Genomic DNA, 13,392 nt, shown 5'->3' with positions numbered 1-13,392 from the left:
TGGGAATATGCAAGTAAGCTTCCTTGATGTCCAAGGATGCCAGGTACTCCCCTGCCTTCACTGCCGCTATAACAGAGCGGAGAGTCTCCATGCGAAAGTGCCGAACTTTCAAGGCCCGATTGACCCCTTTGAGGTCGAGGATAGGCCGTACAGAACCTCCTTTCTTTGGTACCACAAAGTAAATGGAGTAACGTCCCTTGCCAAGCTGATTTTCTGGCACCAGAACGACCGCACCCAGGCGGATCAGATTGTCCAAGGTCTGCTGCACTGCCACAGCTTTGACCGGAGACTTGCAGGGAGAGAGTACAAACCCGTCTCTTAAGGGTCGGCAGAACTCTAGCTTGTAGCCGTCTTTGATGACTTCCAGCACCCAAGCGTCTGAAGTTATTGTGGTCCACTCGCCCAGAAACGAGGACAGCCGTCCTCCAATCTGCACTGGGGTGTGGACCAAGGCCCCGTCATTGGGTACGAGACCCTGGGGGAGGACCGGAGGGAGCACCTCCGGGACGGCGGTCTCTGCGAAAGGAATGCTGCTTGGGGGAGAAGTTCCTCTTGAAGGAAGAGGAGGCAGAAGAGCCCGACCTGCCCGGGCGGAACCGACGGGCTTCCTGAAACCGTCCTCTGGAGGTACCGGGACGAGTACTAGCCCGAGCCCTGACCTCTGGTAACTTCTTGGCCTTAGACGTGCCGAGATCGGTCACGATTTTGTCCAGCTCGACCCCAAAGAGCAGCTTGCCTTTAAAAGGCAATTTCGCTAGGCGGGATTTAGAGGCGTGGTCAGCAGACCAATGCTTCAGCCAAAGCCACCGCCGCGCAGAGATTGTCTGAGCCATGCCTTTAGCTGAGGCCCTCAAGACATCATACAGCAAGTCTGCCAAATAGGCCAAGCCCGATTCCAGGGCCGGCAAATCAGCCCTCAAGGAATGATCCGAGGGGGAAGCCCGCTGCACCAAAGTCAGGCACGCCCTGGCCACATAGGAGCCGCAAACTGAGGCCTGCAAACTTAACGCAGCCGCCTCAAAGGACGACCTTAAGGCCGCCTCCAATCTTCTGTCTTGGGTGTCCTTTAGGGCCGTGCCACCTTCCACCGGCAACGCCGTTTTCTTAGTCACCGCAGTGATTAAAGAATCCACGGTAGGCCACAGATAGGCCTCACGTTCACTTTCAGGCAAAGGATAGAGGCGGAACATAGCCCTAGCCACTTTAAGGCTCGCTTCCGGGACATCCCATTGAGCCGAAATTAAGGTGTGCATGGCATCATGCACGTGGAAGGTTCTAGGCGGGCGCTTCGTCCCCAGCATAATGGCAGAGCCAACAGGGGCTGAGGGAGAGACGTCCTCCGGAGAGGAGATCTTCAAAATGCCCATGGCCTGCACTAACAGGTTGGGCAAATCCTCTGAGCTAAAGAGCCGCGCTGCAGAGGGGTCATCCGCTCCATCCGAGCGGGGATCCGTCTCCTCCAAGGAATCCGCAAAGGACCGTTGGGAGAACTCAGATACGCTGCCCTCATCTACATCGGAGGAGACAAAGTCCTCCAAGGCCTGGGAATCAACCCGAGGGCGTTTACCTCCGGGGGCCTCAACCTCTTTACCAGATGAGGGAGCAGGGGCAGCGTTTTGCATAAGGAAGGCCTGATGCAGCAGCAAAACAAACTCGGGGGAGAAACCCCCCAGACTGTGCACTTCCGCAGCCTGGGCTACAGCCCTAGACGCACCCTCAACCGGCGCTCGCAAGAGCGGGGGAGAGACATGCTGCGCATCCAAGATGGCGTCCGGCGCGACACTCCGCGAAGGAGCCGCACGGGAAGAACGGCGCTTAACTTTAGCCGCTTCTGTGCCGTCGCCCAAATTAAGGGCGTTCATGGCATCAATGTCTCCCACCTCAAGGGCGGCCCAAGAAGAAGCCGTCCGAGCCGCGTGGCTGACCAATATGGCGGAGGCGAGCCGCGGGGGATGGGCGTTTATGGCGGGAAAAACCGCCACACCGGAGGAAGGACCGGGACACTCATCGGTCACGAAACTGTCACCCAACAAGGGCGAATCAGACTTTAAGACCCCCGCATCCCCTCTGGAAGCGCACACGCGATCCGGGGAGCGACTCTTTGCGCCCTCGCCCTCCGACGCCATGGGCCACGTGGAGACCAATCGGGGAACCCCCTGCCCGCTATAAAAGGTAAAAATTACCTGCTGTCCGCTCCGAGCTGTAACGACCTGGTGTCCCAGTGAGTAGCTGCAATAAACGTTTAAATAAACGTCGAAATAAACGCCTTTAAGGACGTTCAAAATTTTTTTTTTTTTTTTTTTTTTTTTTTTAAACGGAGCCAGCGGGAGGGGGGAGAAAAGGAGGGACCTGGCGCCACCAGGTTTGCACTTGCTCAAGAAGAGCCCTCAACCCCAGGCACTCAACAAAACCTAAAAATTAGGCTTGGAGGCCTAGCCAGAGCTGCTGCTGTGTGTGACCACCACCTGCTGAGATAGAGAACATACTGGGGAGTTTCCGGCAGCACATGACCACATATAGGGAGGCAAAAGTTTGCTCTCTATCTCCACCTGCTGGTAGATGGACACAACCCACCAGTCTATGGATTGATCAGCTTGATGATATGGAAGTTTTTGTTTAAAGACCCTTTCAAATTATGTATCATCAATGCAGTGGAAAAATATATATGTATGAGGTCTTTGCACAGCACCTCTGCACTGATACGAACAGCAAACCACTTATCTGGGTTCAGTGCTGCAGCATCAACGCCCAACAGAGATTGGATTGCAGCTGAAAGATACTTGGCATACAGCTTACAGTTTTGATTACTTCTAGCACCCCACATCCCTGGAGTTTCCACAACAGGGATCTCTGTTGGGCGTTGATAGTGCAGCGCTGAACCCAGATAAGTGGATGCAGCGCTGAAAAGCGGAAGAGCAGATTAATAATTAAAAAAAAAAAAAAAAAGCAGCTTTAAACTTAATACATCTCCACAGCAACAAATTACAGATCAAAATAAAAAAAGGGAGGAGGTAGCATTACTGACAGAGGGCCAGCAAGGAAAAAAAAAAAAAAAAGAAAAAAAGATTTTGCACATCCTCTGAATTTCTGATATTACATTTTGTGTGGAGGAGTGGCCTAGTGGCTAGAGCACCGGTTTTGCAATCCAGAGGCGGCCAGTTCAAATCCCACTGCTGCTCCTTGTGATCTTGGGCAAGTCACTTAGCTCTCCATTGCCTCAGGTACAAACTTAGATTGTGAGCCCTCCTGGGACAGAGAAATATCCAGTGTACTTGAATGTAACTCACCTTGATATACTACTGAAAAAGGTATGAGCAAAATGGAAATAAAAAATACATATATTTACAAACAACCAATTCAATAAACAACAATGCCTCAGGAATACCCACCCTCTTTGAAATAAATCCACATTGTAGAACTTGTGGAGCTCCACAGAGAATTCCACTGTAGCCTGAATTTCACTCATTGTTTTGATGCAGGTGTCAAAAGCTGCTGTCAGCACATCAGTTACTGAAAATAAAAATAAACACCACAAGCCATATTATACAAGGGGAAAGAGAAATGGGCCTGGCAGTGATAGAAACTCTAGTCCTGTGAAACTTGCTGTGACCCTACTGCCTCAGATTGTAACCACTCCCTGCTAAAGCACATTTCTGCAATTTTCAGATTAGTGCTCTAGTTTAAAGTGCTATATAAATGCCAAGCAACATAAATACAATGTTTATAAAAAGATAAGCAAATTAAGTTGGAAGAATTTCCTCCACAAGGCATTTTTGTTCTATCAGTTCCACAAAGGAAATGAAAGAGTTTAAGAGATTAACATGGGAAATCCTAATGCAACAAGTACTTATAATATTCTAACATACAGCACTGTCTGAGCCAAGATCTACTTTTTCTGCTAGGGGGTAGGGGAAGAGTTGGCACTCCTGGAAAACATGGAGATGGAAGCTATAAAAGCTTTAAAATAAAAGACAATTCCCAAGAGGTGAACAAAACTAATAAGAAATGTTATCTTTAGCTTTTCATGTAAGAACTTGATAAATGGACCACAAAAATCTCCCATTGTGGGGGTTACACCTGTAAAAACGCTGTTTGAAAATGGACTAGATTAAACCAGGAGTTCCAAAGAAATTAGTCCCCCTAACGTGACCTCATGCATTTCTTCGAGAAGAATTGTTTCAGCTTCTGTATAGTGAAACACAGCAGTTAGGGAATTCCTCATTTCAAACTGCCTCTTCCTGTTCTCTATCTTTGCAACCAACCAAACTTACCACTGGCAACTGCCCTGCTGTGCCACAAAATGCTCCCTGCAACTGCCTCAACACCCCCCTCCCACCCCCAGCTAACAGCACCCACTTCCAAAAATACCCTCTATAACGTTTAGTTTAATTTATTCACTTGTATTCCACATACAACTATGCGAACAAAAAATAACATACATAATCCCAAACACTAACACTATAACAAAGACATTAAAAACATTAGATTTTTAAAAATTCCTTCCATACCAACTTCTGCAAGGAAAAAAAACAAAAATTAAATCCCACTAGTTGACAAAAAAAACTGCACATCACCCTCAATTCTGAAATACTGCTCCCATTCCAAAAATAAATAAAATAACCCTACAATTGTGCAATCACCCCATAAAAATCTCAACCCAAAAAGATACCCCCTGCAAACTTCTCCACTCCCAAAAATTATCCCCCTGCATTTGCACCACTACCTAAGGGGCTCATTTTCAAAGCACTTAGACTTACAAAGTCTAAGTGCTTTGAAAATACAGTGTACCCACCCTCCCAAAACACACAACATATGCACAGCTCGCTCTCTTTACAAACACGTTGGGCACACTGGATGGACCGTGTGGGTCTTTATCTGCCATCATTTTCTGTGTTACTGCATTAATGAAACATCTTAATAAGTACAAGAGTTGACTAATACAGTTAGGACAGATTGACAAAATATATAAGACAACAACATTGTGATAAATAAATGGGTAGCTAGATTGAATGCAAATTATATAATTGAATACGGTATATGGAATTGTCATGATCTTCATGTGCTGTAAAACGAGACATATGTACATCTCCTTGCAGCGCATGTCCTACAAAATACCATCAACATTTTAAGGTAGTTACATATACTTTTTCCAGCATCTACCTCTGAAACAGTTTAATTTGGCTTTATAATTTGGCCTTTCTACTGTATTGCACACCAGGGTCAGCTGTAGTATATTGTTTCCCACTCTCTCATACCCATGGCATCCTGGTAACATTTAGGCCTTAACCACCCCTTAGAAAGTTCTGCATCCCTTATGCAGTGTTCACTCTCTCTATGACGGGCACTGAGGTGGCATACTGGGTTACCACGCCCAGCAGTGGCTGCCCTACCTAAGACATTAGGTTTGGACTCATAATGGGACTTGCTTATCTCCGTAGCTATGGAGACAATACTGTGCAGGACAGGGGATCTCCTGGTAAATGCAGACGATGCACTACTGGAAGTATGTAATACATAGAAGTATGGCAAGTGGGCCACTGCTGTAAATAAAGCAGTGGTGGGTGTGAATGCTGTATCAGGTACCCAGGCGTGCTTTCCATCTTAAGAATGAAAAAGGAAAACAAGTGTGGGAATGTCAGCATTTGCCCCTGTACAGATCAGGGCCTGACTGGAATGTTAGCCTATTCACAGGGGGATGATCAGAAGCAAACACCAGCGCTAGAGGCTGTTAGCGCCATACTAGCACCTGCGTTTGCTAACGCCCCATGATCAGAGTCCCAGAGCACGTGAAACAACGCGATCGCGGGCTCTGAATGCAACTAGCATGCAAAACAGGGATCTTAGCGCAAATAGCATGAAAATGCATGCTAAACCTATTCATCCCCAATGATCAGCGACCAGTGCGCCAAAGATTGGGTCGCTGGCCGCAGCAAAACCTACGCCAGCTCCGAGCTGGCGTTAGAGTTTGCAGACCATTGGGGAGGAATGGTGAGCCCTGTCCAACATGCTTTTGCATGCTAGCAGGCCCCCATTCCCACCAAGGAACAGATGACCCCCCCCCCCCCCAGCGACAGGGGGCCGGAGGTCCGGTGGACTTCTGGTCCCCTCAAGACCCCCCCAAATTCCCCTCAGCATTTCTAAAAGGTCCCTGATGGCCCAGTGGTGACCAGCCTCTCCCCCCGCAACAGGAGCGCTGGACCTCCGGTCCCCCCGACACAGTTCATAGAAGGCTGGAGATCCGGTGGGTCTCTAGGCCCCCCCTAATCCCCTAGCATTAACAAGGGGTCCCTGGTGGTCCAGTGTCAATCCCCCTACCCCCACCACCTCCCTACCTTGAGTTGGAGGAGCGAGGTAGCCTGCCCCCCTCCTCTTCCTTCGATGCCGCCTGCAAAATGGTGGTGCCCAGCCCTGCCCAGTGTGTCCTGTGATGCGCTGGGCGGGAATTCACACCATATAAGGGAGAATATCCATGTAAGAAACACAAACCAGCATCCATTTTAAGTGCTTTTCTGGAACAAATTCAGCCCGAAGAATCTATGACATACTATCAAACATATAAATTGCGAGTGACCGTACTCACCCACAAATGCGCAGTAGACTTTCCCTCTCTGTCCCGCCCCCGTGTCAAAACGTGATGACGGGGGCGGGACAGAGAGGGAAACTGCGCGAAGGGGAGGGAGGGAGGGAACTGCCGAGGTCGCTACATCTGCTCCCCCCAACCGGAGTCACCGCCGCTGCTGCCCCCCCTCCATCCGGCCCGGGCCCTCTCTTTGCAATTCAACTTACAGCGCCGAAAACGCAGCAGGCACATCAGCTGATCTGCCGTCAGCCTTCCTTCCCTGCCTCTGTCCCGCCCTCGCTGACGTTACGTCACATGAGGGCGGGACACAGGCAGAGAAGGCCAACAGCAGCTCAGCTGATCTGCCTGCTGCGGTTTCAGCAGCTCAGCTGATCTGCCTGCTGCGGTTTCGGCGCTGTAAGTTGAATCACGAAGAGAGGGCCCTGGCCGGTGACTCGGGGGGGGGGGGGGGACGGTAGCGGCAACCTGGCGAGGAGGGTAACTAGAAATCTCGCCCGTTTTAACGGGCATAACGGCTAGTAAAATTTCATAACACGTTATTTACATTCAAGATTAGAATATGGAATGCCACAGTTTTGTTTTGTTTGGGGGGGGTTGTTTTTTTTTTTGTTAAGGCTAATATTTATAAATTAGGGGTTCTCAGTGCAGTCCTCAGGAAAACAAACCAGTCTAGTTTTCCGAGACATGCATTTGGGTTGCAAAAACCTGGGGAAGCAGTATATAGTTTAGGGGGTGAAGTAATTCTCTGCATGAAAGAGGAGGAGGACTTGGGTGTGATCGTGTATAATGATCTTTAAGGAGCTAAACAGGTAGCAAAGGCAAAAGTGAAAGCTAGAAGGATGCTCAAGTGCATAGGGAAACGAATGGCCAGGAGGCACAGTACAGCAGATGCTCTCTGAGGACAACAGGCCAAGAATTCTCACAGCTGGATGATACCAACCAACGGATCCCAGTGCAGACGCTGACTAACAAGATAAAGAACTTTCTAGCAGCATCCCATTGCACATGTGTGGGGCCCTCAGTCATTGTAAAAAGCTAAAGAACATAACCCCAAGGGGAGGTGGGGGGGGGGGGGGAGTATGTGAGAATACTTGGCCTGCTGTCCTCAGAGAATACCTGCTAGAGGGCGAGTAACTTTGCTTTCTCCAAGGACAAGGCAGCCGTCGAATTCTCACAGCTGGGAATCCCTAGCTAGCAGGCTCAATGAAACAACAATATTAGGTCAATAGGGACTCGAAACGTTGAGGCCTGTTCTTCAATCAACCTGAAACAATTTTGATTACTAGTTCTCAAGATGCAGCCTGGAACAGTAGACAACTGGGCTTGGAGGAGGGGGGGGGGGGGGGGGGAGTTGGATTCTAGACACTGAACAAATTTTGCAGACTGTCTGACCGAACCGGCTGTCAAGTCAGGTATTCTGCTCAAAGCAGCAATGAGATATTAATGTGTAGACAGATGACCACATACCAGCTTTGCAAATCTTCACTATAGAGGCTGACCTTGTGGGCTACCGACATAGCAACAGCTCTGACCCTCCAGAGTCAGCCCACCCTGAACATAAGTAAAGGAGATGCAATTGTGTGTGTTTGCAGATGGCTACCCCCATCCAGTTTGGGTCAAAAAAAAAAAAAAAAAAAACCACCCACTCAAACAAAACAAAAAAAAAAAAAACACCTTGATGGACTGTATGGGTTTTAGTCTACTACAGATAGAAAGCTAAGGCTTGCTTGAGATCCAAGTTATGCAGTACACTCTCTAGGACGGGAAAGTGTTGGCAGAACGATTGACTGATTAAGATAGAACTCAGACGATACTTTAGGAAGGAACTTAGGATGCTGAGAACTACTCTATTATGGTGAAAGTTAATGTAAGGTGGGTCAGCTACTAGGGCCTGAAGCTCACTGACCCTGAAAGCTGAAGACCACCACCAGAAACACAACTTTCCAGGTCAAAACCTTCCAATGACAGGAATCAAGCAGCTCAAAAGAAGCTTTCATCAGCTGGGTGAGGACAATGTTGAGATCCCATAACACAGTTGGAGGGGGCTTTGTCAATAACAAACCTCACATGAAGCAAACAACTTTAGGCTCTACAGAGATGGGCTTACCTCCCACACGGTGATAAGCATTAATTGCATCGAGATGAAACCTTACAGAGTTGTTTTTCAAACCAGATTCAGAGAGCTGCAGAAGGTATTCAAGCAGTTTTTTTGTGCATGACAAGTGAGGAGATCAAAGGCCTCGCCCTCACTCCAGATAGCAAACCTCCTCCACTTAAATGAGTAACATCTCTTACTGGAGTTTTTCCTGGAAGCCAACAAATTGTGGGAGACACGCTACAGCAAATCCAAGGTTTCAAATTCTATGCTCTCAACATCCAAGCCATGAGGGCCAGAGACTACAAGTTAAGATGTAGAAGAAACCCGTTCTGCGTGATGATGGTCAGAAAACAGACCAATCTCCGTGGATATTCAGAGGATAACTCAAGATGAAGAGGGTACCAGATCTGCCTCGGCCAGTAAAGTGCAATCATGATCATAGTTCCCTGGTCTTGGTTGAGTTTCAACAAAGTCTTCTCTATGAGAGGTGTTGGAGGATACACGTACAGAAGACCCTCCCCCCAATGTAGAAGAAAGGCATCTGACGTTACTCTGCCGTGTGATCTGAGCCTGAAGCAGAACTGGGGGAACCTTGCTGTTGAGGTGAGTGGCAAAAAGATCCGAGGGGGTACCGCTAGTCTGCCATGTGATCTGAGTCTGGAGCAGAACTGGGGGACCTTGTTGTTGAGGCGAGTGGCAAAAAGATCCACTGAGGGGGTGCCCAACTCTCAGAAGATCTTGCGCGCTATGCTCATAATGAGAGACCCACTCATGCAGTTGCAAAATCCTGTTCTGTCTGTTCACCAGACAGTTGTCCTTCCCTGCAAGGTATGTGGCTTGGAGGTCCATCCTATGAAGGGCCCACTGCCACAAGGAAAGGGGTAAGATCCCGTACCCCTATGCTTGTTTACATAAAACACTGAAGTCTGGTTGTCCATTTAGATGAGAATTTGGTTTTGTAGCTGATCTCTGAAAGTCTTTAGAGTGTTCCAAATGTCCCTGAGCTTGAGGAGATTGATATGGAGATCTATTTCCTGAGCAGACCAAGTCCCCTGGGTATGCACAGAGGTGCCAATTGGCTGCTTGGAAAAAAAGGAAAGTGCAAATAAGTTGAGAGGAAGGGAAATAGGACAGAAGGAAGAGCGTCTACAAGAATGGGAAGAAGGGAAGGCGGTCTGGAATCTGAAACTTAGATGGAAGTTTCAGAAAGAAGCAAGGCTAACATTTGGAAAAAGCGGAAGGGGGAAAATAGCAAAAACAAACAAAAAAAATCAGCAAATCATGCAAAACAAAAGTGAGAAAAAAAGTACGCTCCTAAAATTTTTGAATGACATTTTTTTTTGCCACCATTGCTCAGGTGTTAAATTTGTACAAAAAGAAAATCTGATTTACAATATTTAAAGACTGAAGTTGCCTACCACTGTTGTAGATAAGCTCTTAAATTACAGGGCCTTGAACATTTCATTAAAGCGAATGATACATACCTGTAGCAGGTGTTCTCCGAGGACAGCAGGCTGATTGTTCTCACGACTGGGTTGACGTCCACGGCAGCCCCCACCAACCGGAAAAGAACTTTGCGGGCGGTCCCGCACGCAGAGCACGACCACCGCACATGTGCAGCCGTCTTCCCGCCCTTGCGCGACCGTTCCCGCTCAGTTGAATGACAAGCAAAGGAATGAGTAAAACGCAACTCCAAAGGGGAGGAGGGAGGGTAGGTGAGAACAATCAGCCTGCTGTGCTCGGAGAACACCTGCTACAGGTATGCATCATTCGCTTTCTCCGAGGACAAGCAAGCTGCTTGTTCTCACGACTGGGGTATCCCTAGCTCTCAGGCTCACTCAAAACAAGAACCCAGGTCAATTGAACCTCGCAATGGCGAGGGCATAACAGAAATTGACCTATGAAGAACAACTAATTGAGAGTGCAGCCTGAACAGAATAAAATCGGGTCCTGGAGGGTGGAGTTGGATTCAAACCCCAAACAGATTCTGCAGCACAGACTGCCCGAACAGACTGTCGCGTCGGGTATCCTGCTGAAGGCAGTAATGTGATGTGAATGTGTGGACAGATGACCACGTCGCAGCCTTGCAAATCTCTTCAATAGTGGCTGACTTCAAGTGGGCCACTGACGCTGCCATGGCTCTAACACTATGAGCCGTGACATGACCCTCAAGAGCCAGCCCAGCCTGGGCATAAGTGAAGGAAATGCAATCTGCTAGCCAATTGGAGATGGTGCGTTTCCCGACAGCGACCCCCTTCCTATTGGGGTTGAAAGAAATAAACAATTGGGCGGACTGTCTGTGGGGCTGTGTCCGCTCCAGATAGAAGGCCAACGCTCGCTTGCAGTCCAATGTGTGCAACTGACGTTCAGCAGGGCGGGTATGCGGTCTGGGAAAGAATGTTGGCAAGACAATTGACTGGTTAAGATGGAACTCCGACGCCACCTTTGGCAGGAACTTAGGGTGAGTGCGGAGTACTACTCTGTTATGATGAAATTTAGTATAAGGAGCATGAGCTACCAGGGCTTGAAGCTCACTGACTCTACGAGCTGAAGTAACTGCCACCAAGAAAATGACTTTCCAGGTCAGGTACTTCAGATGGCAAGAATTCAGTGGCTCAAAAGGTTTCATCAGCTGGGTGAGGACGTTGAGATCCCATGACACTGCAGGAGGCTTGACAGGAGGCCTTGACAAAAGCAAGCCTCTCATAAATCCAACGACTAAAGGCTCTCCAGAGATGGCTACACGATGATGGTAAGCACTAATCGCACTAAGGTGATTCCTTACAGAGTTGGTCTTGAGACCAGACTCTGATAAGTGCAGAAGGTATTCAAGCAGGTTCCGTGCAGGACAAGAACGAGGTTCTAGGGCCTTGCTCTCACACCAGATGACAAATCTCCTCCACTTGAAAAAGTAACTCTTTTTAGTGGAATCCTTTCTAGAGGCAAGCAAGACGCAGGAGACACCCTCAGACAAACCCAACGAAGCAAAATCTAATCCCTCAACATCCAGGCCTTGAGAGCCAGAGACTGAAGGTTGGGGTGCAGAAGTGCTTCATCGTTCTGCGAAATGAGAGTCGGAAAACACTCCAATCTCCACGGTTCTTCGGAGGACAACTCCAGAAGTAGAGGGAACCAGATCTGACGGGCCAAAAAGGCGCTATCAGAATCATGGTGCCGTGTTCTTGCTTGAGCTTCAGCAAGGTCTTCCCCATCAAAGGTATGGGAGGATAAGCATACAGGAGGCCGGTCCCCCAATGGAGGAGAAAGGCATCCGACGCCAGTCTGCCGTGTGCCTGTAGTCTGGAACAGAACAGAGGCAGCTTGTGGTTGGTCTGAGAGGCGAAAAGGTCCACCGAGGGGGTGTCCCACTCTCGGAAGATCTTGCATACCACTCTGGAATGGAGCGACCACTCGTGCGGTTGCATGACTCTGCTCAGCCTGTCGGCCAGACTGTTGTTTACGCCTGCCAGGTATGTGGCTTGGAGAAGCATGCCGAACTGGCAAGCCCAACGCCACATCCTGACGGCTTCCTGACACAGGGGGCGAGATCCGGTGCCCCCCTGCTTGTTGATATAATACATTGCAACCTGATTGTCTGTCCGAATTTGAATGATTTGGTAGGACAGCCGATCTCTGAAGGCCTTCAGTGCGTTCCAGACCGCTTGGAGCTCCAGGAAGTTGATATGAAGATCTTGTTCCTGGAGGGACCACAGTCCCTGGGTGTGAAGCCCATCGACATGAGCTCCCCACCCCAGGCGAGATGCATCCGTCGTCAGCACCTTCGTGGGCTGTGGAATTTGGAATGGACGTCCCAGGGTCAAATTGGTCCGAATCGTCCACCAGTGCAGCGAATTGCGGCAACTGACAGACAGGCGGATGACATCATCTAGATTCCCGGTAGCTTGGCACCACTGGGAAGCTAGGGTCCATTGAGCAGATCTCATGTGAAGGCGAGCCATGGGAGTCACATGAACCGTGGAGGCCATATGGCCCAGGAGTCTCAACATCTGCCGAGCTGTGACCTGCTGAGACGCTCTGGTCTGGGAAGCGAGGGACAGGAGATTCTGCGCCCTTGCTTCGGGAAGAAAGGCCTGAGCCTTCTGAGAATTCAGCAGAGCTCCTGTGAATTCCAGAGATTGGACTGGCTGGAGATGGGACTTGTAATTTATCACAAACCCCAGCAGCTCTAGAAGGTGAATAGTGCACCGCATGGACCGAAGAGCTCCTGCCTCTGAGGTGCTCTTGACCAGCCAATCGTCGAGATATGGGAACACGTGCACCCCCAGCTTGCGTAGATACGCCGCAACCACCACGAGACACTTCGTGAACACCCGTGGTGCAGAGGCGAGCCCAAAGGGCAGCACACAATACTGAAAGTGCCGTGTCCCCAGACGGAATCGGAGATACTGTCTGTGAGCTGGCAGTATCGGGATGTGAGTGTAAGCGTCCTTTAATCGACATCGACGGAAAAATCGCGTCGGCGAGGTCAAAGTCGTCGATGGTGGCAGTGAAAAGCACACCTGAAAAAGAAATGACCGCGCGGCTAGGAACGACGAGGACAACTCCTTTCTTTTTTTTTTTTTTTTCTTAGTTCTTAAGAAAAAAAGACCACACGAACGCGAAACAAAAAAAACCGCGGCTAGGCTGCAATCCGGTTTCCGGGGCTGACAAAGAGAGAGATGGTAACACGTCTCTCTCCATGCGGAATAGAAAA

At 49.1% G+C, this 13,392-nt stretch overlaps 1 protein-coding gene across 1 annotated transcript in view; it reads right to left on the bottom strand.

The window, feature by feature from the left end:
* The window catches only part of FAM135A (family with sequence similarity 135 member A), a 289,052-nt gene that overhangs the window by 219,110 nt on the left and 56,550 nt on the right, over positions 1 to 13,392 (bottom strand). Inside the window, 1 exon segment of the mRNA XM_030199007.1 lies at positions 3,390 to 3,510. Coding sequence (XP_030054867.1) covers positions 3,390 to 3,466 — 77 coding nt within the window. The 5' untranslated portion in view covers positions 3,467 to 3,510.

The sequence above is a fragment of the Microcaecilia unicolor genome, chromosome 3 (genome assembly GCF_901765095.1).
Source record: "Microcaecilia unicolor chromosome 3, aMicUni1.1, whole genome shotgun sequence".
In the NCBI taxonomy this organism is placed as follows: Eukaryota; Metazoa; Chordata; class Amphibia; order Gymnophiona; family Siphonopidae; genus Microcaecilia; species Microcaecilia unicolor.
The sequence above is the reverse complement of the archived record's forward strand: the minus strand, read 5'-3'. Positions and strand labels throughout refer to the sequence as shown.